The 22,186-nt window shown below is 40.8% G+C and overlaps 1 protein-coding gene across 1 annotated transcript in view; it reads left to right on the top strand.

Annotated features, from left to right (window-relative positions):
- Positions 1-22,186, top strand: part of SYNE1 (spectrin repeat containing nuclear envelope protein 1) — a 497,076-nt gene that overhangs the window by 221,863 nt on the left and 253,027 nt on the right. The window contains 12 exon segments of the mRNA XM_043543166.1: positions 601-783; positions 3,028-3,129; positions 3,907-4,110; positions 5,565-5,772; positions 6,339-6,451; positions 7,180-7,385; positions 8,330-8,485; positions 9,764-10,055; positions 11,205-11,377; positions 13,484-13,793; positions 16,628-16,792; positions 18,677-19,033. Coding sequence (XP_043399101.1) covers positions 601-783; positions 3,028-3,129; positions 3,907-4,110; positions 5,565-5,772; positions 6,339-6,451; positions 7,180-7,385; positions 8,330-8,485; positions 9,764-10,055; positions 11,205-11,377; positions 13,484-13,793; positions 16,628-16,792; positions 18,677-19,033 — 2,469 coding nt within the window.

The following is a 22,186-nucleotide window of genomic DNA, read 5'->3' as shown; positions in this document are numbered from 1 at the left end:
TTTTGAAAACTGCAACCTATTTAGCTGAGACTGCTAAGCCATTTGAGGTCCCTAGATGGGTTTAAGCAAAGGTATGATGCTTATTTGGAGTCAAAGAAGGGAAGCTGGGAAGGGGAGTGTGTGTGTGTGTGTAGGGGGAGTGTATGTATGCAGAGAGTTAAACTAAAAGAAGGTTCACATTTGGTTTGAGACTTGGGTTTTTTGGACCCATTTCATCCCTCACTATTACTGAACTAGTTTTGATGCATCAAAATTGGCTCAAAGGTGAATTTTCAGTGTTGGGTGGGGTTCTAGCAATATAACACATTTTAAAGTCAATGGACATTTATTCATCTAATTCCTCTTGCAACTCTTTCCCCAGTCAAAGTATACACATTCAGAGGCATTGGCATGTACTGGTTTATGTCAGTTTTACAATATATAAACCTAAAATGCAGATAGTAACGTCTTGCTATTCTGAATGTGTTTCTGTTTGTAAAACAAGAGACCTGAGGTTAGGTTTTCCAGTTGTTTCTGAGCTACTTTTCTTGCAATTGACTCAAGCTTAAAGAAATATGAAATTAATTGTTCAGGATATGGATGTCTGTTCCTCTCCAACAGGTGTCAGAGAGGACTGAAGACAATGTAGAAAAGTTGAGTGTAAGCGTGTCTCTATGGGATGATGTGCTCACCATTGGAGATGAAATTGATACATGGTGCAGTAATGCCATCTCTCAGCTGAATGAAGGCATCAGCAACCTGAACAGCAGCCAGAAAATGGAGGCCTTCCTGAAGGAATTTCAGGTGCTTACCAAAAAAAAAAAAAGATATAAATGTTTGAAATGCTTTAATCAGAGTCTCAGATGGTTTAAATCGGCATAGCTTCACAGAAGTAAGTGAAATTATGCCAATATACATCAGCTGGGAATCTGCCTTTTTGATCTTTTGTTCAGTTACATTATTACCAAACATAGCAACTCATTAGGGAGAATGTAAAAATCTAATAGATATATCCACCTTCTTTCTGAGACTGTCTGTTAGTATGTGGTCTGCTGAAGAGTAAAGGGCAAATTATTTGGGCTTGGTCTGATTTCACTCAATATGTTCAGAAACTAATTTACTAACATAAGAGCAAGCCCACTTATGTGGACACTCTTAAACTGGTTTAAGAGTGCCTCATATCCCTTTTGCTGTTGATTCCTTGCAGCACCCTTTCTTGCAGATCTCACTCCATAGTAAATCTCTCTGTATATCTGGAATATTTCATTACTTTATTAGCGCTATGCCTTAGTCACACAGCAGGTGGTGGATCCAGTGTTGAAGTTCACTAGTACTTCATTTCTGTTACACTGTGATTACCCTGCATTAACAATAATTACATCAGATTCTCATTCATTAATAATACTCTAATGCAATACTTTTACCTTTTGTCTAGAATGGGCTGTTAAACAAGAGTTGATTTAATACATTAGACCAGAGATTCCCAAATTCTGGTATGTGACCATAGGTATATGAGCTTGATGGTTCATCAGTTCACTTCTCAACAATTTTCTAAGAAGATGGTATGTGAACCAATACAGTTTGAGAGCCACTGTATTAGACTCTAAATCCTAGAATAGTGACGGAGCTTTGGTACTACAGCACTCCCTTGTTATGGGTTTTTATGAGAATAGTGTTGTGTCCAAAATATATAGCAGGTCCATTGAAGAATGGGCTTATCCTACTTCCTCTGGAATTAATTTAAAAATAGTGATCGTCAATGAAACAGATAATGAGTTTGTATTAGTAATATAGGTAAATAGTATGGAATGCTTCAAAGGGAACACATTTGCTTTGATTAAATTAATATTATATTCCATTGTGTCCATTTCTCACTGGGACCAGCCAAACAAATTGGTGTAAAACAGTCTGGTTTTGCATAGAACCAGACTGTGCCCAGGCCTCAGGTGTGCAAGGGACAATACAGAGTTCAAGGACTGTATAGGAGCTGAATACAGTGGATGTCTTTACACTCAGGTAATGCAAAGATTCTGCACAGCTACCACTACTCTGCATTGGCTTCTGCAAAGGAGAGAGGAGGGGGCACGGGTGTAGCCCATTACCCCCCGCCCGCCGGTCTGGACCAGCCAATAGAGAAGTCTCAGCACAGAGAGAAGCACACACTGCACCTAATTTGCAAGTGCCTCAGCATCTGCATGTCTCAGGAGCACTGGAAGGCATTGTGCATCCCTGAAGCACAATGCCTCCCGGAATTTCTGATGGGGTGATTCTGCACCACCTTAATGCCACAATTTAGCCCTTAATGTGCCTCTTCTAATCAATGAGATCTGTGTTAATTTAATGTTCCCTGCAATAGCATACATATTTGTATCAGAACTTTTAGTATTTCAGATCTCAGAAAATTACAAAGTGAAAGTTATGAGCTTTCTCTGTAATGTTAACAAATAAAATGTTTCTCCAGAGTTTTCATTGAAATGTATACAGTAAACTAGAGATCCTGACATGTCAGTGAATTTCAGCTCTCTTTTCAACACAGAATTTAGTTCTGCATTTGAGGTTTTTTCAGAGCTCAGTTCTCTGTAATAAAAAACAGAGGGTTGTGCATTATACTCTGCATTCCATTAAGTGGAACCTAATGACCATAGTAAAATTTTCCAGTCTCATAAACAAAGGCATTCCCATTTCTACTGAGCCACTTTTCAGAGACTCAAGCTGTTAAACAAATGAGCTGTGTGTGGTTTTTTAGTGAAGAGGAAAATGTCTGAACTTAATATAAAAAAGGAAAGAAGTGAAGTATTTTTGTGAGACAAGAAAACCGAGGGATAATAATGTTTAACTTTGTTTGAATAGCTAAACATTCCCTTTCTTTTTCTTTCTTTCTTTCTTTCTTTCTTTCTTTCTTTCTTTCTTTCTTTCTTTCTTTCTTTCTTTCTTTCTTTCTTTCTTTCTTTCTTTCTTTCTTTCTTTCTTTCTACTGAGCACCTATCTACAACTTCATTCAGCTCTTTAATGATCAGTATAAAATATTTACTACATGCTCTTTTTCAGTCTCAAGTTATAAATAAAGGACAGAAGTTGGAGCAGCTTAGTTCAAAAGTTTCAGATCTCAAAGAACTGACCAATAGTCAAGAGTCACCTGCAGATCTTCAGGTAAGATATAGCTGTCACTCATCACAATCTGTATCCTTCTGAAATTGTGCCCCTTCTGTATAGCCTTTGTCTATTTGGGAACATATTACACTTGCCAGTATTCTGCTAATTTTTCTTCCTATTGAGAGAGTTCTGAATTAGTTACTGACATTGTTTCTGAACAAGAATACTGTAGAATACAGAGGGGTTGAAGTTTTATAAGCACTTGCCACCATCTGAATTTAGAGAGAGCTTCTTATTTCAAAGGTAGTGTTGCAGTGGAGCATATGGGTAATTATGTTGGCCTACTTTACAAAACCAAGAAACAGCACATTGGATTCGAATCTGTGCATCAAACTAAATATTATTAGAAATTGGCCAAAACACGAACCTCGAATCCCCATTTACTGTTTTTGTTATTTTGGGGGTCTGATTCAGATGAAGACTCATTTTGTTTAATGACTGCAATGTTGAATCTACAGAGAGGGAGACTAACTTTTTAATTTTCTCAGAGTTGGATAGCCATTCATTCAGGATTAAATTCTGGCTCTATTGAAGTCAGTGACAAAAATTGCATTGACTTCAGTGGAGCCAGGATTTCACCCTCAGTGCCTGCCATTTTCATTTACTTTAAATATTTGTAGCCATTCACATAAAAAGAGAGCGAGAAAAAAAGGGGGCCTCACATCCCACTTTTCCTTTTTTCCATTTGTTATACCATGTGAACTGCCCATTAGTTGTAATACTAGGCCCAAGTGATTCACTGTAGTGCTCTAATGTATGAAATTTTGATTTTAGTTCCTAGAAGCAGATTTAAGGCAAAAATTGGAACATGCCAAAGAAATGTCTGAGACAGCAAAAGAGACACTGGAAGATTTCAGTACTCAGAAGATGCAGATACTAAAGTTTATAGATCACATGACAGGCTGGCTCACAAAAGTAGAAGAGTCACTGTTAAACTGTGCTTGTAACCAGGATCCCAAGAGCTTAGGTAAAGTGAAGGTAAGTGTTACAGAAGATAGACTTTCTATTGCATAGTGGCTACTGTATTTAATTCTAGCATAGTTTTACCTGATTGGTCATAATGGCTCTCAATGTATTAAAATGTACATGTTAATTTTAATCTGATCAGTTTAAAACTATCCATTTTTATGCTTTAGGATATCAATGAAGAACTGTCTGTCATATTTTTAAAGAAGTGAGCAGCATTACTGATCTTCATTTTTTTTCATTGTATTGCAAAGCTTTTGGAGAAATGAAATGAATAGCAGTGTCTTTATTGTGACAGGAACTAATGTTGTTTCATCAAACTGTTTTCAGTCATTGCTTTAGAATATTTGCTATCCTGTTTTTTGTCTTTCTAATTGTTGTGAATATGGAGCTCATGCAATTAAGAGACTAAGAGCTCGGGTAGAACTCAGCATAATATTAGGTTCTATCCTAATGCACCTCAGTTGCCATCTGCAGCACCTCTGCTATGTAAATCCTAGACTCTCTGTGAATGCTGACTACCACGCCTGGCCATATTGTGACAAAAAGCATGGAGGTTTTTGTGGTGTAAATAAATGGCAAGTCTGATGAAACAGCCACTCTAAACTTTAGCTTTGATATAAATTTAGCTTTGTATGCTGTTCCCCAGATGGATAAAGGCAATGCTAATGATTCTCCCTCTCTCTCCCAAACTCACATTGCTTTCCTAATGTACCTTTGAACTGGGCAGAAAAATGCCAATAAAACTTTTTTTTCTGGAATTTGCCAGTTTGTCAAAATAGAAATGTTTTCCAGAGATGGTTTGATTTCTATAAAGTTCTGATGGAACACAGGCTGGGGTCGATGGAACCCTGTCAGCCAGGCAGGTTTTGATCAGAAACTGATCTGGTTTCCTGCCAGCTTGCCCGCCTGGCTCCTCATCAACAGATGTCAGAGAACCCAGTGCTTCTGGGGTCCGTAGCTCTGGGGCTGCCCACCAGATGGACTGCCCTGGAGCTCGATCTCATTTAATGGAAAATGTCCAAAAAAATGTTTTTTTTGTTCCAAAGCACAATGAAACCAAACTTTGAAATATCAAAATCCTCTATTAATGGAATTATCTTTCTCCACACAGCTCTATTGTACCCCAAATGAACCCTCATTGTTGACTGCAAATAAACATTATTTTCAGTTGCACTTTGAAAAATATATTTTAAAAAAAATGACAGTGGTGAATGCTAAAAAGTTCCATTTTTCTGTGCTGATTTGACATTCTCTAGGAGCCATTTCAGTTGGGAAATATCAGGAAATTGTATAATCTAGTACCCTGTTCCTCAATTCCCTCCACAAATTCCTTGCTGCAGAGTGCTCTCTGTAGCTGCAACAAGTGACTGGATGAAGGGCAGCAGAGCAGGAAAGTAGAGGAAATAGGCAGCTGTTTTGTTTAGCTGGGCATGTCGCACTGATGATGCAGTCTTATCTTTTAGGAAACACAAAAAGAGCTTCAGGTCCAGCAGAGCAGCATCGATTCGACTCGGGAGAACCTCAATAGCCTGTGCCGCAAGTACCACACAGTGGAACTGGAGACTCTGGGTTGCACTGTCACTTCACTGATACAGAAGTACGAAGCTGTGACCCAACTGTGTTCCAGAACGCAGGCCAGCATGCAGGACTCCCTGGAGAAACACGTCCTCAGTGAGTCTGAGTGCCTGTTAAGATGAGCTGGTAGACTGCAGCCATGGATCAGACTGCCTCAGAAGAGTCTGCCAGAGAGTGTTGGTGCAAAGTTTCCGTTGACATCATTTATAGTTACACTCTTGTTCTTGTATAGAGACTTTCCTAAAAGTGCTTTCACCAAATGCTAGTTTCAATGTCTGTTGCAAATTGAAGGGTTTACAAAAACAAAATTCAACCTCATTTAATACATGCAGTCCTCATGACAGGAGTTCCAATTAGGCCTTCCCTGATGAAATCCTTCTATGTTTCTCGTCTTCCACTTAGTCCCATTTTAATCCCCCTTGTTATAAAACATCTCTTGATAGCACTCAAATGCTCTGTATAGTCTGTCACCAAGGACAGTCTCATGGTGCCTGTTGCAAAGGCCATTGAAGTCAATAAGAGTCTTTCATTTAGCTCCAACAGGCTTTGGATCAGGCACCTAATGAGGGATGATGATATATCTGCACTGGTATTTTGGATTATACAAGAGTAAAATGCCTTTTTTGGAAACTTATTCCTATCTTCTGTTTTCTTTTTAAAAGCTTCTATGCAGGAATTCCAGGAGTGGTTTTCAGGTATGAAGGAAGCAGTAAAAGAGTCATCTGATAGGTCTGGGGACAGCAAAGCCATAGAAGCAAAGCTGCATGATTTGCAGGTAGAGTTATCAAATCAAGACGTGATAATTAGCTCCTTTTGGCAATTTGCATCCATGTCTTATCTAATTTATATCTACAGAAATCTGACAAATCCATTTTTTCTAGAAAGAAAATATAAAAATGGCTCCAAATAGCAATAAATTACTGTACCATATCCAAAAGACGTCAACCAAATGTATTTCATCTTGTCGGATTTTTTGTTCTGTTAAAACTCTTCTTCCTTCCTCTCTGCACATTTCTATATCCTATTTTCTCCTTTGTCTCTGTCTTCCTCTCACTCTGTCCCTTACCCCTTTCCTATCTTTCCCTACAATATCTTTCTTCTTCCCACTCTTTCACATGTTATTGCTCACTCCCTCCTTGAGATATACAATGCTATGATATACAGTATTAGGACTTCCTTGATCTGATTTGTCATGGAAAAGAGCACAAACAGGACAAAAGCTGCTCCAATTCTTGTAAATAACCCTAATCCCTAAAATGTCTGCCCATAGTCTTGGAGATTACATAAAATAGGCAGAAAGGGCTGGGGAAGTACTGGGAACAGACAGGAATTGTCCATTCTGTCCATCATAGATTTTAATAAAATGGTCCAGTTGTAATCAGTTCCACTGCTAGACATAGGCTCTGAACTTCTTGGGGAAGTCTGGCCATCCCTAGTGTATACAGTGCTTCCTTAGCTATTGGCTAATCCTGCTAGTTTAAACTGTACTCTTTTCTCACACAGAGAGTGTTGGACTCGATTAGTGAGGGACAGAACAAACTAGACGCTGTCTCCACACAAGGAGAAAATGTGTATGCTTACTTACCCAAACCAGTTGTGAGCAGTATCCAGGAGCAGATAGCAAAGTCACACCAGGACTTCCAGGGGTTCCTGAAACAATGCCTGAAAGATAAAGAGGCTCTGGAAGACTGTGCCTCAGAACTGGGAAGGTGGGTTATTTCAACAGAACCAGATACTCTGCAGAATTTTATTATAAAATGGCTTAGAGGTGGGGCACTACACTGGATGCTGAAATTTTCAGACTGTGGGGATATAGATGATGATTTGAGATTAAAACTTGCAGTTAAAGAAGTAATAACTATGGGCCTGTTCACCCCCTCCTCTGGAGAGAAGTTCAGAGAATCATCTCTGTGCTAATAATTTTGGAAAAACAATTGGGCTCTGTATGTTAGATTAAACAAACGCAAAAGCCAAAGGCTTTAAGGTATTTATTAGCTCAGAATATGTTTACTGCTAAAATAACAGGAAGAGTATTAGTGGGTAGTTGGATGAAACAGCAAAATGAGATCAGATGGAAATTTCATGTGTGCCTGCATGTGCATTAAAGTAAGATTTTCAAAAATAGGAAACTAAAGTAGACTCCTAAATGCATGGCCTTATTTTTCAGAAGTGCTGATCATCCAGAAACTCCTGTTAACCTCAATAGGTGCACAATACTTTTTAAAATCTGGCCACTTGTTTACGTGCTTACGTTTGATCTTAAGAGCCTAATTTTAGACATCTTTTAAAAAAAACAAACTTGGGTTAAATTTTAATGACAAGCAAGATTTGGAGAGACTTTTTTTTTAGCCTCCTTATCTTTACTGAATATAGTACTTAATAAATACAAGCACTGTCACTTTAAATTTTGGAAGGTTCTTTTCCCGCCGTAATTCCCATGATCTTGCTGAACATTTTTAGAGCCCTGCTGAATATTTTTAGACTAGTTGTCACTGCAGAAGTATGCTGTGTGTGGAGCTCTCATTCACTAAAAGTTAAAGTGGTATCCAGCCTGCTTTTCTACTCTACTGGATATGCATTATACTGTATAAACTCAATAGTATCTTTGCACACCTAGGAATTGCTTTTGAAGGGATATTTTTCTGTTCCGTAGCTTTGAGGATCAGCACAAGAAACTGGCCCTGTGGATCCGGGAAATGGAGGAAAGAATACGTACTGAAGCACTAGGAGAGAGCAAACAGCACATCCCAGAGAAGAAAAATGAGGTGCAGAAAGTGGAAAATTTTCTTGAAGAATTACTGGCTGCAAGGTATAAAAACACGTTTTCTAATGTCCTGTTGTCAGCGTTCTTTTTTCCTTCTGTTCAGCCATAATTAAATGAACGGACTGGTAGTATGAGAGAGAAGTGCTGGAGGATGCAGTGTGTCAAAGGAACAGCTTACAAGAGGCTCTGTCCAAACAGCTCCAGACTCTGGGGAAATTTGAATCTGTATCCAAACTTAACGGCTTACGCTCATTTCTATTTAAGGGGAAGTTGAGGTAACTTTGTTAGTAAAGATGATCTGCACAGCATTAGAGCACAGCACCCTCAGCTTTAGCAATATGGTTTAGATGTCCCCCAAAAGTCACACTAATAGTAATAGTCATCACATTGTCCATTAAAAAGTTTTGTTTTCTTGCTTTTGCCCCATGGCATCCAGTTCCACTTGGATTGCACGCTCATATGCTGCCTGCCACGCACTGTGCCCATGAAACCTCTCAGCCATGGAATCCTACTTGAGTTGGGAATCAGCCAGTGGATGACGAGGTAATTGCCATTTTTAGTATACTGTGTAGTTGTGCAAACATTTTATAGTTTGTTGGAAAAGGTAGAAAAAAATATTATTCAATTGTTTTGCTAAACCTCACAGTATACTAAAAGAAGGCACTTACTCAATCCTCATCCATCTGTGGCTGTTCCAGCAGGGTTTTTGTCTGATGTGACTTCAACATAGTACATACAGGGACAAGAGGGAGGATGATCCAGTGGTTTAGGACTTGGGAGACCTGGGTTCAGTTTTCTGTTCTGCACAGACTTCCTATGTGACCTTGGGCAAGTCACTTAGCTCTGCTTTCCTGTATCTTGATTTCCCCAGTCATTAAATGGGGATAATGATACTTCCCTACCTCGCAGGTTCTGAAGTGCTCTGATACTACTGTAATGGGAGCCAGATAAATATTTAAGATAGATTACCTGTTGGAGAGGGAATTGGCAATATCAGTAGAGGTGGATGTAATAGGAAATAAAATTAGAATGTGCTTATCTCTGCTTTTAGCTTGATTACTGTTGGCACCAAACAGTTATTCTTAAAGCAAGAGTGTAGACCCTCATTAAGGTTATTTATGTTACTTTACAGCAATATATAAGTCTGATATTATACACTCAAATTTGGCTTTGTTCAGATAACTTTTCCAGCAACCATGAGTTGTCTGACTGCAGTCAAAGTTGGTTATGTTGGCAGCATTAAGTAATTTTCCATCCTCACTATAGCAATAACAGTTCAAGTGGTTTCTAAATTTAAATGTCAATCTCAAATCTTTCTTTTAGAGAATCCTTTGCTAAACTTTCCCAGAGGGCACAAGCTTTAAATGAAGAAGGACATGGTGCTGGGAGGGAAGTACGTCTGGCTTCGCAAAACCTTACAAGCTATCAAAATCTAGTCAAAACTGTCAAGGAGAAGTTGCGAACATGTCAGGTTGCACTCCAGGAGCATCAAGCCTTGGCGGAAGCACTACAGAGTATGTGGTCCTGGGTGAAAGATGTTCAAGATAAGCTGGCTTCTGCAGAGAGCACTGTCGGCAGCAAAGCAACATTAGAGAGGCGGCTGATGCAAATTCAGGTAAAGCACAGGGCTACATGAGCTAGCACATCAGGTCAAAATTGCATTAGAGTTTAATTCATGCCACACTCACGGAGCTTAGGGGCTTAAGCTATTCATTAGCTGCAGAAAAGGACCTGGGGATTACACTGGACGAGAAGCTGGATATGAGTCAGCAGTGTGCCCTCGTTGCCAAGAAGGCCAACGGCATATTGGGCTGTATTAGCAGGAGCATTGCCAGCAGATTGAGGGAAGTGATTATTCCCTCTATTCGGCACTGGTGAGGCTACACCTGGAGTATCACATCCAGTTTTGGTCCCCCCACTACAGAAGGGATGTGGACAAATTGAAGAGAGTCCAGCGGAGGGCAACGAAAATGCTTAGGGGGGTGGGGCACGTGACTTACGAGGAGAGGCTGAGGGAACTGGGGTTATTTAGTCTGCAGAAGAGAAGAGTGAGGGGGGATTTGATAGCAGCCTTCAACTACCTGAAGGGGAGTTCCAAAGACGATGGAGCTGGGCTGTTCTCAGTGGTGGAAGATGACAGAACAAGAAGAAATGGTCTCAAGTTGCAGTGTCGGAGGTCTAGGTTGGATATTAGGAAATACTATTTCACCAGGAGGGTGGTGAAGCACTGGAATGGGTTACTTAGGGAAGTGGTGGAATCTCCATCCTTAGAGATTTTTAAGGCCTGGCTTGACAAAGTCTTGGCTGGGATGATTTAGTTGGTGTTGGTCCTGCTTTGAGCCGGGGATTGGACTAGATGACCTCCTGAGGTCTCTTCCAACCCTAATCTTTTATGATTCTATGATCAGCTGCTGCAAAATAGGCAAATGCTTTAGGAGGCACCAGTTGGCACTTGTATGGCTTTATGCTTTGCTGCTACAGCACTCTGCATAAATATAAATGGAGAGATGAAATGGGTGAAGTAATATTTTTCATTGGAGCAAGCCATTTTTCTTGGTGAAAGAAGGAAGGTTTCAAGCTTACATAGAGGCAGTCCTGAGAAAGTATGGTCCAGGCTGAGTAGGGATGCACAGGAGTATGGTGCAGAAGGGGTAAATCAACTAAATTACAATGGTGAATATTGCTAGAGGAGTAGCATTTGGAGGTTTCCTTTATGTTTTCTGGCTGGTTGGATTTGATACATGTGATCCTTTTTGTTGCACAGGAGATCCTTTTAATGAAAGGTGAAGGTGAAGTTAAGTTGAACATGGCCATTGGTAAAGGTGAACAAGCCCTTAGAAGCAGTAATGAGGAAGGGCAGAAGATGATACAGACCCAGTTACAAACATTAAAGGATGTATGGAATGATATCATCAACACTTCAATGAGCTGTCAGAGGTAAACTCACTTTAACTCTCTTTAAACGTAGGGCCAGATTCTGACATCCTTTCTCCCAGTGATAAGTACCTTACACTGCAAGTAGTTCCGCTGATGAATACTTGAAATGTAATGTGCTGCTCGAAGTGACTAATGCTGGCAGAATCTGGCCCAGAATGAAATGTAATTTAGAAGTGCTTATCTGAGAAAAAATACGGAGAAAGGCAGTGTGGTGATTCCGCTGCTTGAGTTCAGAGTTCAGTGTAAACTGGTCACTGCAAAAATACTTCCCTCAATAAGAAAACTCTCACAGTTCAGTGTGCTTGGTAGTCTGAGAGGACTAGGACTGAGTAGTCAAAAGTTGTCAGTTTTTCAATAATTACTGAACTGGTGCACTTTTTATTATAGTTTTGAGAGGAGGGCTGTTTTTTTTATTCAGGAGTCAGGATTAACGTACATTGGAGTTTCATGTGAAACCTGCAGAACACTTCCTTGTCTGAAGTTAGTCAATGTTACCCAAGTATCTCATTTATTAGCACTTCCCCCAACCCCATTCCACAACTCCGATAGAGATGTGTGCGGAAGTTTACAATGATAAAGTTTATCTAAATTTTCACTTTGATTGTGTGGCTAAATTCACCCCAGTTTATGTCGGCTCCAACTGACATAAACTTGGGGTGAAATCCTGGTCTTTTACATAAGAACGGCCATACTGGGTCAGATCAATGGTCCATCTAGCTGAGTGTCCTGTTTTCTGATAGTGGCCAATGCCAGGTGCTTCAGAGGGAAGGAACGGAGCAGAAAATCCTCAAGTGATCCATCCCCTGTTGTCGACACCCAGCTTCTGGAAAACAGAGGCTGTTGACACTGCAGAGCATGGTTTTGCATGCCTGCCTGTGCTGGCTAATAGCCACCGATGGACCTATCTTCCATGAATTTATCTAATTCTTTTTTGAACCCTGTTATTGTCTTGGCCTTCACAACATCCTCCAATAAAGAGTTCCACAGGTTGACTGTGCATTGTGAAGGCCAAGACTATAACAGGCGGCTGCACACGCTGCCCATGCCCCACCCCAAGTGATAGCTCCCATTGGCGGGGAACTGTGGCAAATGAAAGCTGGGGAGGCAGCACACAGAGTGCCCGCCACGCCTCTGCCTTGGAGCAGACGGGACAGGTTGCCGCTTGCGGGGAGCTGCCGGACGTGAGCGCCCCCGGATCCGGCACCCCGAGGCCCCTCCCGCATCCCAACCTCCTACCCCGAGCCCCCTCCCACACCCAAACTCCCTCCCAGAACCGGCGCCCCACACCCCCTCCTGCGTCCCAAGCCCCGCACCCACCCACACCCAAACTCCCTCCCTCTTAGTTAATTGGCATTTTTCTCTTACCAGCATCCCCCATTCCCACAACATGCCGGATAAAACAGCTTTTACTGTAATAGCTCAGATGACAGGGAAGAAGTCTGAAATAGCAACAGTTTGAACTGATAAATGGAAAGAGTCAGTTTTGCTAAAGAGAGATCCAGAAAATATCTGGGAGAGGACATGTATTCTAAATGTATGATACACGTGTACAATAAGAACTATAAAAGGTGGATTTTTACCAGTAAATAAAATATTGATAGTTTGAAAAGGTACAGTGGATTAAAAGATTTCTACTGGTTTCAGACATTTACTGGTTCTGTTTGTATTCTGCACTACAATATATGAAATATCTCTCAGACCCTTCTTATAAGAATTTTTCAAAGTGTAATTTCTGTATTCAGTACAATTATGAAGAGGGAATTGGGCTACAATAGGTAATATCACCTTACCAGTAAAATGGTGAATGAAAACTTTTTGATTGCACTTCACTGTTCTAGGGCTGTGTGAAATTCTTAAATTTTTTGTTTGTGAAAATTTTCACAGTTGAATTTCAGGCAATTGTACTCTTACAAAATACTACTTTTTATGATGTTTTAGTGAACAGCATCTGTCAGTGTGCTAGGTTGTAGAACCCTCACTCTTTTTGGTAGCACTTATTACATGGGGCTCCTCAGGTGAGTATTATAGTGCCACTTAATTGGTTTTCCTTAAGGCCTGCAAGACTTCTGACCTGTAGTGTATCTGTGTCTGTGTCTTTAATGTAAGCTGTTTGGAGTCTGTGATTAGCCAGTGGAATGACCATCTGGAGAGGAAAAGCCAGCTGGACCAGTGGTTGGAGTCAGTGGATCACAAAATTGAACAGCCTTTACAGACCCAGATTGGTCTGAAAGAGAAGTTTTCTCAACTGGATCACTTCCAGGCTATCGTTTCTGATATAGAGGATCACTCTAGTGACCTGCATCGACTCACTGAACAAGCCAAGGAACTATATGAGAAAACTGAGGATGCTTCTATCAAGGAAGCAGCTGAAGAGGAACTGAAAACACAGTTTAGTGACATCACCACTGTGGCCAAGGTAAATGCCTCGTAAGAGAAGGCAAACTTTTACATACTTGTTTTAATAAATAAGCTTGTGCCAAGATTTCAGTTCTATTTCAAGTAATAAAAATATTTATACACACTTCTGTAAAATCAACATAGAAGGCAACTAAAGAATCACATCCTAAATAATATCCTGCTTGCATATTTATGCTGAAACATAATCGGAGGGCAGCCCTGGTACTCAATTTCAATAATTTTACTTGCATGAAAAGCCTTGTAGGTGTTGGACTTTTCTTGGCTTTTTTACTTCAGTTATTAAGATAGCGTCTAATTTAATTTGCTGTAATTCACTGGGATGCAATGATTTGTTTCCCTTGGGAAATTAGGGTTATCAGGTGGAATATTTATGACTTTCAAGTAGTGAGATCCATATATTTCAAGCTTGAGGTCTTATATACAATGATATTTCTGCAATTCCTTTTTATTTTTAAACTTTATTTCTTTCTCATTTATTTCCATCATGTTTCACTTGTGTATGTATGGGAAAGAAGGGGGGTGGGCGGTGTTTTACACAAGCACAAGAGAAGAACAAATTGCTTAAATGAACAGAAAACACATTTCTATAAAGAAGATGAAGATGAAAGTATCTGTTTTATGGGCCACTGAATATTAGGCATGTCATAGGGCACATCTTTGTGGTCTCTGAGGAAAGTGGATAGAAACTGTTTGTTCTTGGACCCCTTGTGCCAATGTCCCTCCCCAAGCTCACCGAGGGAGGGATCTTGGACAGACTGCAGGGGATGCAACCAGGTGTCCAAATAGTGTGTGTGCATGCGTGTGTGTATGTATGTGTAAGGGGGCATATGTGGCAAAGGGGGAGCTCACCCTCCTTCTCGTCTGCCACCTTCCCATTGGCTGGGGGTGAGTACCCAGGTTAGCTAATTACTCCTATATGCCCCTCCCCACCATCATATTTATACTTTCCAAGCCCTTTCAAAAGCCTCTTGCTCCTGCTAGCTGCCCTCCCTCAGGTGTAGTATAGGAGCCATGTTTTTTTAAGGTGATGCGGGTCTGACAGATCATCTGTTTTTAGATCAGGAAGGATTTTTTTTGTGTTGGAACAAATTTTCAGAGGTCTTCTGTTTTTCCCCACCTTCCTTGCAGTGTCCTAGAGGCAAAGTTGGATTGTAAGCAATAGATTCATAAATGTCTAGGTTACATTAGAGGCCAAAAGGGACCATTGTGACCATCCAGTCTGACCTCCTCTGTAACGCAGGCCATAGAACTAGTTTCTTATTGGATACAATATTTCTTTGTTTTTCCTTCCTGGCCTGAAGCTATGTAAAGTTGCAGCACAGCTGACATGTTTCATCCCTGAGGGGCTTTTAGTGGTAGGTGAATAACCTATATATGTTTCAGTTCTGCCCCGTATACCCTAAATGGGTCGGGACCTGCCTGTCTGAGAGACTACCTCTCTCCCCATGCCATTAAGCCTCAGTTGCAGTCAGCAGAGGTACTCAAATTGGAATTTACTCAATTTAATAAGGAGGGGCCGGCAGTATAACATTTTCCATAAGTGTAGGCTTGAAAGGATTTAGATACTTGTTAGTAAATGTAGATAGACTCACCAGACACACGCAAACCAATGAAAACATGTTTCCACCAATAATAATAGAAATTTACAAATAGGAAAAATAAGAAAAATGCTGGCTGAGAACTTGTTACAGTTTGATTTAAGGATATTTACTTTGTATATTTTGACATGTGATGCTGACAATTTGTGTTTTAACGGTTATAAAGCTTTATCTTGATGAATCTCAACATCCACTGTTTTTAAATGGTTATTGTCTGACCCCCGTAACTTCGCACAACTGAAAATTTAAATAAAAAATCCTTTAAACACCAGAATTTTGCCCAACTGTGAAAATTTAAATAAATAAAAATTGAATTCTGCAAGCCTATATAAAATCTAAAAGCCTATGCAAAAGCCTTTATATGGTATATCTTGGCTTTAGTAAGGCTTTTGATACTGTCTCGCATGACCTTTTCATAAACAAATTGGGGAAATACAACCTAGATGGAGCTACTATAAGGTGGGTGAATAACTGGCTGGAAAATCATTCCCAGAGAGTAGTTACCAGTAGTTCACAGTCAAACTGAAAGGGCATATCGAGTGGGGTCCCGCAGGGATCAGTTCTGGGTCCGGTTCTGTTCCATATCTTCCTCAGTGATGTAGAGAATGGCACAGAGAGTACACTTATAAAGTTTGCAGAGGACACCAAGCTGGGAGGGGTTGCAAGTGCTTTGGAGGATAGGCCAGACTGTGCATCTAAACTAGAGCCAGTGAAATGGGATAAGCTTGTTTTTTGGCTTATTGTGACAGCCAGGTTGCTTATTTACAGCGTGAAAGTTGGCAACTTTTGCTCACTCTACCAGAATGCTCTCTGGGTCTACATGGGAGCACATACTGCTTCAGCACAGGAGCAGCTTTGCCGTCCTTTGAAAGGATGTACTGAGTATTCTCCCATTCCCTACAGCCTCCCTATTGGCCGGTGCAGAAGGGAAGCAGGGCCATGGCTCTGCTCTCACTCTTTCCCCTCCTCCTGCATTTTGGGGAAGCTAGTTTCTCCTCTCCTCAACCAAACTGTGTATTTCTTTAAGGCAGAGGCGCAATGGGGAAGGGGAGGACCAGGCAAAACATAGCTCTTTACTATGGATAGCTTATAAGGCAATTATTAAAAAGAATACTTTGGAAGCAGCCCTGCAAACAGCATGCAAAACAGCACCGCAAACGGAAGGGGAGGAGAGACCAAAGATTATGCTACTCCTTAAGCGCACAAATGAGTCTGTTTTCCATGTGATTGACAGGAGAAAATGAGGGAAGTGGAAGACATTGTGAAGGACCATTTGCTATACCTTGATGCCATCCACGAATTCACAGACTGGCTCCATTCTGCAAAGGAAGAGCTGCACCGCTGGTCAGATGCGTCTGGAGATACATCAGCCATACGGAAAAAACTAGCCAAAATTAACGTAAGAAAAGTCAACTGGGCTGGTTTTACTTGTAACTTTGTCCCTGGGCACTGAAACAGGACATGGCTAGAAGTGCTGTGGGATCTAAAGATGCTGGTTTCCCTTTGTTTGTTTGAAATGGGTTGTTACTTTTCACTGAGCTGAGAGTGCACTTGCTACGCCAAACTCTGTTCTCAGCTGCTGTGCCTGTGGTTTGAGTAAAACCAAAACTGAGGTCTTTAGTCACAAGCCCACACTGGAAGCAGCAGCATCATATCAGTGGGCTCAGAGAGGTTTGCTGGGGTTTTCAACCTTTTTCTTTCTGAGCTGCCCACCCCCCATGGTATAAAAACCCCACAGCCCACCTGTGCCACAACAACTATTTTTCTCAGTATAAAATCCAGGGCCAGCATTAAGTGGTAAGAAGCAGGGCAATTGCCCTGGATCCCACGCCACAGGGAGCACCGGGAAGCTAAGTTGCTCAGGCTTCAGCTTCAGGCCCGGGTGTTGGGGCTTGGGCTATAGTCCTGCGTAGCAGGGCTTCAGCTTTCTGCCCTGGGCCCTAGCGAGTCTAACACTGGACATGCTTGGTGGACCCCCTGAAACCTGCTTGCGGACCCCTGGTTAAGAACCACTGTCTTAATGGGCCAATACACAAGCTGCACCACTTTGGTCCTCCGAGTGTGCCTGTCCCATCTGCAGAGCTGTATGGAGAGGAAACAGAGACAAGGGCAGGGCCCTTACCCTCTGCCACACCCCTTCCTGTTCTGTTAGGGCAATGTGTGCCCTGGGGTGCACAGAGAGACCGATCCCTGCACTTCTCCAAGCACTGCGGAAGTGCTGATGCATGGGACCCGTACAGTGAGGGAGTCTCCTTGCACACTCCCTGCCCCCCTTGAATCTCTGAGGGCCTGTCACCTTCTATGTGTTTATACGCTCCAGAGCAAATTATCTATCCCTGCATGCAGTATAAGAGCAGAGTTCACATATATTTGCTGTCAAAACATTTCACTTCAGATGTTCATAGAGGAGTTTTAGACTGCGGCACAGTGTAGGAAGCTGGTCTGGTGGGTAGGTTTTCAGACTGACACTAAAGAGTCCTGGGTTTAGTTCCCACCTCAGTCATGGCCTTATTGTGCCATTTAATCTATCATGTGCCTCCGTTCCCCAATTGTAAAATGGGGAGAATTCTTCCCTACGTTACAGGGCTGTTGAGAGGATAAATACATGAATGATTGGGAGGCACTCAGATACTGCTGATATTACGGTTGTATACTACATAGATGGCTGTATAGAGAGAGCTGCTTCTTCCATGCTATATTCCCCCCAGGTTACAGTCTTTTCTTGTTCCTATGACAGCGTGTGATCTCATATTTATATATGAAATCAAAATATGACACAACATGCTGTCTCGTGGAAAGTAAGAAATTGTGCAGCCAATAATGGTGCATCACAAATTATGGGCAGAATTGCAAAGCACTCCTGCACTTCACGTTTCTGTTTGTATGTCCTTAAAACGATTGGGATCAGCTACACCCTTGCATTTATTGTATTAAAGAGAATATGTTTTTTCCCATTTTAATCTAAAGAAGCTTCTTTGCACTGTCTAAGAAAAGTTGTTTTTCTTCTAGTCTTCTGAAAGTTTGAGTATACTAGCTTCAGAGTCACTCTGTTTAAAGCATTCTGTCTGCTTTGTTGTTTTCATTTTATTTTAACCTTTCATTTACATTTTTAGATGGCGTGGGTATTGTGAAAATGTTTTTGTTGAAACTGCTGCTTTGTTCACCACGAAATGCTGGCTGTTACTTCCCAGTAGAATGTGCTGCCCTCCATTTGTAAGTGTTCAGATTTCCAGCTGTAGTGAATCACAGCACTTTCAGTTACCATGGCAATGTTCCATTGCAGGAGCTGATAGATTCCAGACAGATTGGTGCAAGCCGCCTAAGCAGAGTTGAGACACTGGCTCCTGCAGTGAAACAGAACACAACTCCCAGTGGGTGTGAACTGCTAGATGCAGAGATGCAGGCCCTGCACTCGGACTGGAAGCAGTGGGAAGAAAGCATATTTCAAACCCAAAACAACTTGGAGGATATAGTTAGCCAAATGGCCTTGTCGGAGCAGGAGTTCACAGCGCAGGTTGCTCAGCTGGAAAAGGCCCTGCAACAGTTCACCTCACTTCTTGCAGCCTGCTCTCAAAAGCTGACCCTCCTAGATGGCAAGCAAACTGATAAAGAAATAATTGAATGCTGGCACCAAGAAAAAGTAAGGCCACTTTCTGCTTCTCTAATCCTTTTTTGGTTGTAAATATACAAGTACTCTGTTGAAGAAAACTTCTTACCAGCAAGTGACTGTAATACATAGGCATAGGAAAAGCAGAAAGCTTTGAAATACATTTTTAAATATAAAATTCAAAGCTGAAATCTCTAGTAATGACTTTGTAAACTTTTTTAAAAGGAGTCACAGTGTGCAATGTTTTAATGAAGACATTTCTCTTTGGCCTCCATTATACAAGGCATAATACATGTTTCTCAGCTCTCCCGACACTGAAAACAGGGCCTTTCAGCAGAGGCAGAAACCAGTGAATGCTAGTTTTGAGTTTTCCTTCCAACTCCCTCAGTATTTCAAGCCACAAAAGCACATGATTGTAGAAATGAATATTGTATGTTGTGGTTTCCATAAGGTCAGTTAGCCATCATAGGCATTATGTTTCCTTGAATTTAATCCTTGCTTTTTGCCAATTTATTCTTCTCATTTCTCAGAACATCTTGGCATTGTGCATTATAAACTGTCGGCGTATATTTAGAGAAGAGGAATTAGAAGCTAGTATCTACTGGTTAACTGTTCTCTTAACTAGCTCAGCAGTACTACTTCAAGACAGAGAGAGGCAATCGAAACGCTTTTACCTTCATACTTCTCTCCGAGGTGATCTTCCACAGCAGAGGCAAAAAGATTCCTGTAATATTATAACTGTGAATGATATATGCCCCAAAAAAGGTTGTAGAGTGTTTCAGTTTCTGCTAGCTTTGCACCAAAGCCGTCCAAGTAGAGTGAGAGAGCCATGTAATGCTTGCACTGTCACTCCTTCACTGAAGATCTGAAATGTTCTAAAACTCCCAGAGATGTTCTTTCTTTAACCTGAAATTATTAATCTCCATCTCCTGCTTCCCTCTCACGTTAGTTCCCCTTTCACAGAATTCTCTTCTGATACGCAGATTTACAGTACCAGTATGCAGCATTCAGTACACAGCAGCAGGTCTGATAAGGCTGTAATACCACTTTAAACATTATGGGTATGAATATGCAAAATTCCCCTTGGCTCATACTATTTTTAACCTTGTATTATTATCAACACACATACAGTAATTACCAGAGATTCTGTGCTTAAAAACCCATATTAAACTCCTTATAATCTCAAGAGACTTCAAAATGTTGCTTGTTAATATTTATACTGTATACAAATTGTAGCTGAATGTAGTACTTGTCTAATATACTTATGCTGACTTCTAATAATATGTAGAATGCAGAAAAACAGAAGTCTTACTGAGTATGCCTCTACTTTGTAATCTAATTTATAGTAAAAAGTAGGAACCTGTGTACTGAAAATTAGGAGTCCTAAGGAAAATTAATAATGTGGACAAGGGTGAACCAGTGGATATAATGTACTTAGACTTTCAGAAAGCCTTTGACAAGGTTCCACACCAAAGTACTTACTTAAACAAAGTAAGCAGTCATGGGATAAGAGGGAAGGTCCTCTTATGGATCAGAACTGGGTAAAAGACATATGAGAAAGGGCAGGAATAAATAGTCAGTTTTCTGAATGGAGAGAGGTAAATAGTAAAAGTCCCCCAAGGATCTGTACTGGGACCAGTCCTATTCAACATATTCATAAATGATCTGGAAAAAAGAGTAAACACTGAGGTGGCAAAATTTGCAGACAATACAAAACTACTCAAAGTTAAGCCAAGCCCAAAGCAGACTGCGAAGGGATCTCTCAAAACTGGGTGAGTGGGCAACAAGATGGCAGATGAAATTCAATGTTGATAAATGCAAAATAATGCACATTGGAAAACATAATCCCAACTATACATACGAAATGATGGGAGCTAAATTAGCTGTTACCTCTCAGGAAAGAGATCTTGAAGTCATGATAAATAGTTCTCTGAAAACATCAGCTCAATGTGCAGCAGCAGTCATAAAAGATAAAATGTTAGGAAACTTTAGGAAAGGGATAGCTAATAAGACAGTAAATACCATAATGCCTCTATATAAATCCATAGTATGCCCACACTTTGAATATTGCATACAGTTCTAGTCACCCCATCTCAAAAGAGATATATTAGAATTGGAAAATGTACAGAGAAGGGCAACAAAAATGATTAAAGGTATGGAACAGCTTCCATATGAGGAGAGATTAAAAACACTGGGACTTTTCAGCTTGGAATAGAGATGACTATGGGGGGATATGGTAGAGGTCGATAAAATCATGGCTGGTGTGGAGACAGTGAATAAGGAAGTGTTATTTACTCCTTCATGTAACACAAGAAGCAGGGGTCACCCAATGAGATTAATAGACAGCAGGTTTAAAACAAACAAAAGGAAGTACTATTTTACACAATGCACAGTCAAGCAATGGAACTTGTTGCCAGGGGATGTTGTGATGGCCAAAAAAGTACTGGGTAAGTTCATGGAGAATAGGTCCATCAATGGCTATTAGCCAAGATGGTCAGGGATTCAAACTCCATGCTCTGTGTGCCCCTTGCCTCTGTTTGCCAGAAGCTGGGAATGGACGACAGGGGATGGATCACCTGATGATTACCTGTTCTCTTCATTCCCTCTGAAGCATCTGGCATTGGCCACGGTTGGAAGACTGGGTACAGGGCTAGATGGACCATTGGCCTGACCCATTATGGGCATTCTTACATTTTTAATAATGATCCAGCCATTTTGGACTTCCTTTGAAGTTATACTGTGACCATAAAAAAGACATGACAGCAATTCCATTTTTGTTGTCTTACATTGACTCGATTGTCATGTGTGCTTAGAATTAAAATATCTTTCCTAATTGTTAGTGTTTGTAAGCTCATTCTGGTATCCCAAAGTCAAGCTGTGTTCCTTAGGCAATAGCAATAATAAAAGATCCCACATTTAGAACTTATGTAATAATTCTATTGATGTATGATCCAGAATCAAATCCATTTCACTGCCAGAGCAGTGTTGGCTCTGCGGGGCTTTATTTAAATATATACAGTGTAGGTATCTATTGTTCAGTGGTTCTCAACCTGTGGCCCAATCAGCACACAGTTGTGCCCCATGTGACATCCTCAGGGCCATAAAGGTAATATATATACTGTGTGGATGTGGGCCACATAACACAGAGAGAGCTGCATATGTAGCCCAGAGTGGTAAATAGGTTGA

Source organism: Chelonia mydas, chromosome 3 (genome assembly GCF_015237465.2).
Source record: "Chelonia mydas isolate rCheMyd1 chromosome 3, rCheMyd1.pri.v2, whole genome shotgun sequence".
Lineage (NCBI taxonomy): Eukaryota > Metazoa > Chordata > Testudines > Cheloniidae > Chelonia > Chelonia mydas.
This window is presented reverse-complemented; position numbering and strand designations above follow the sequence as displayed.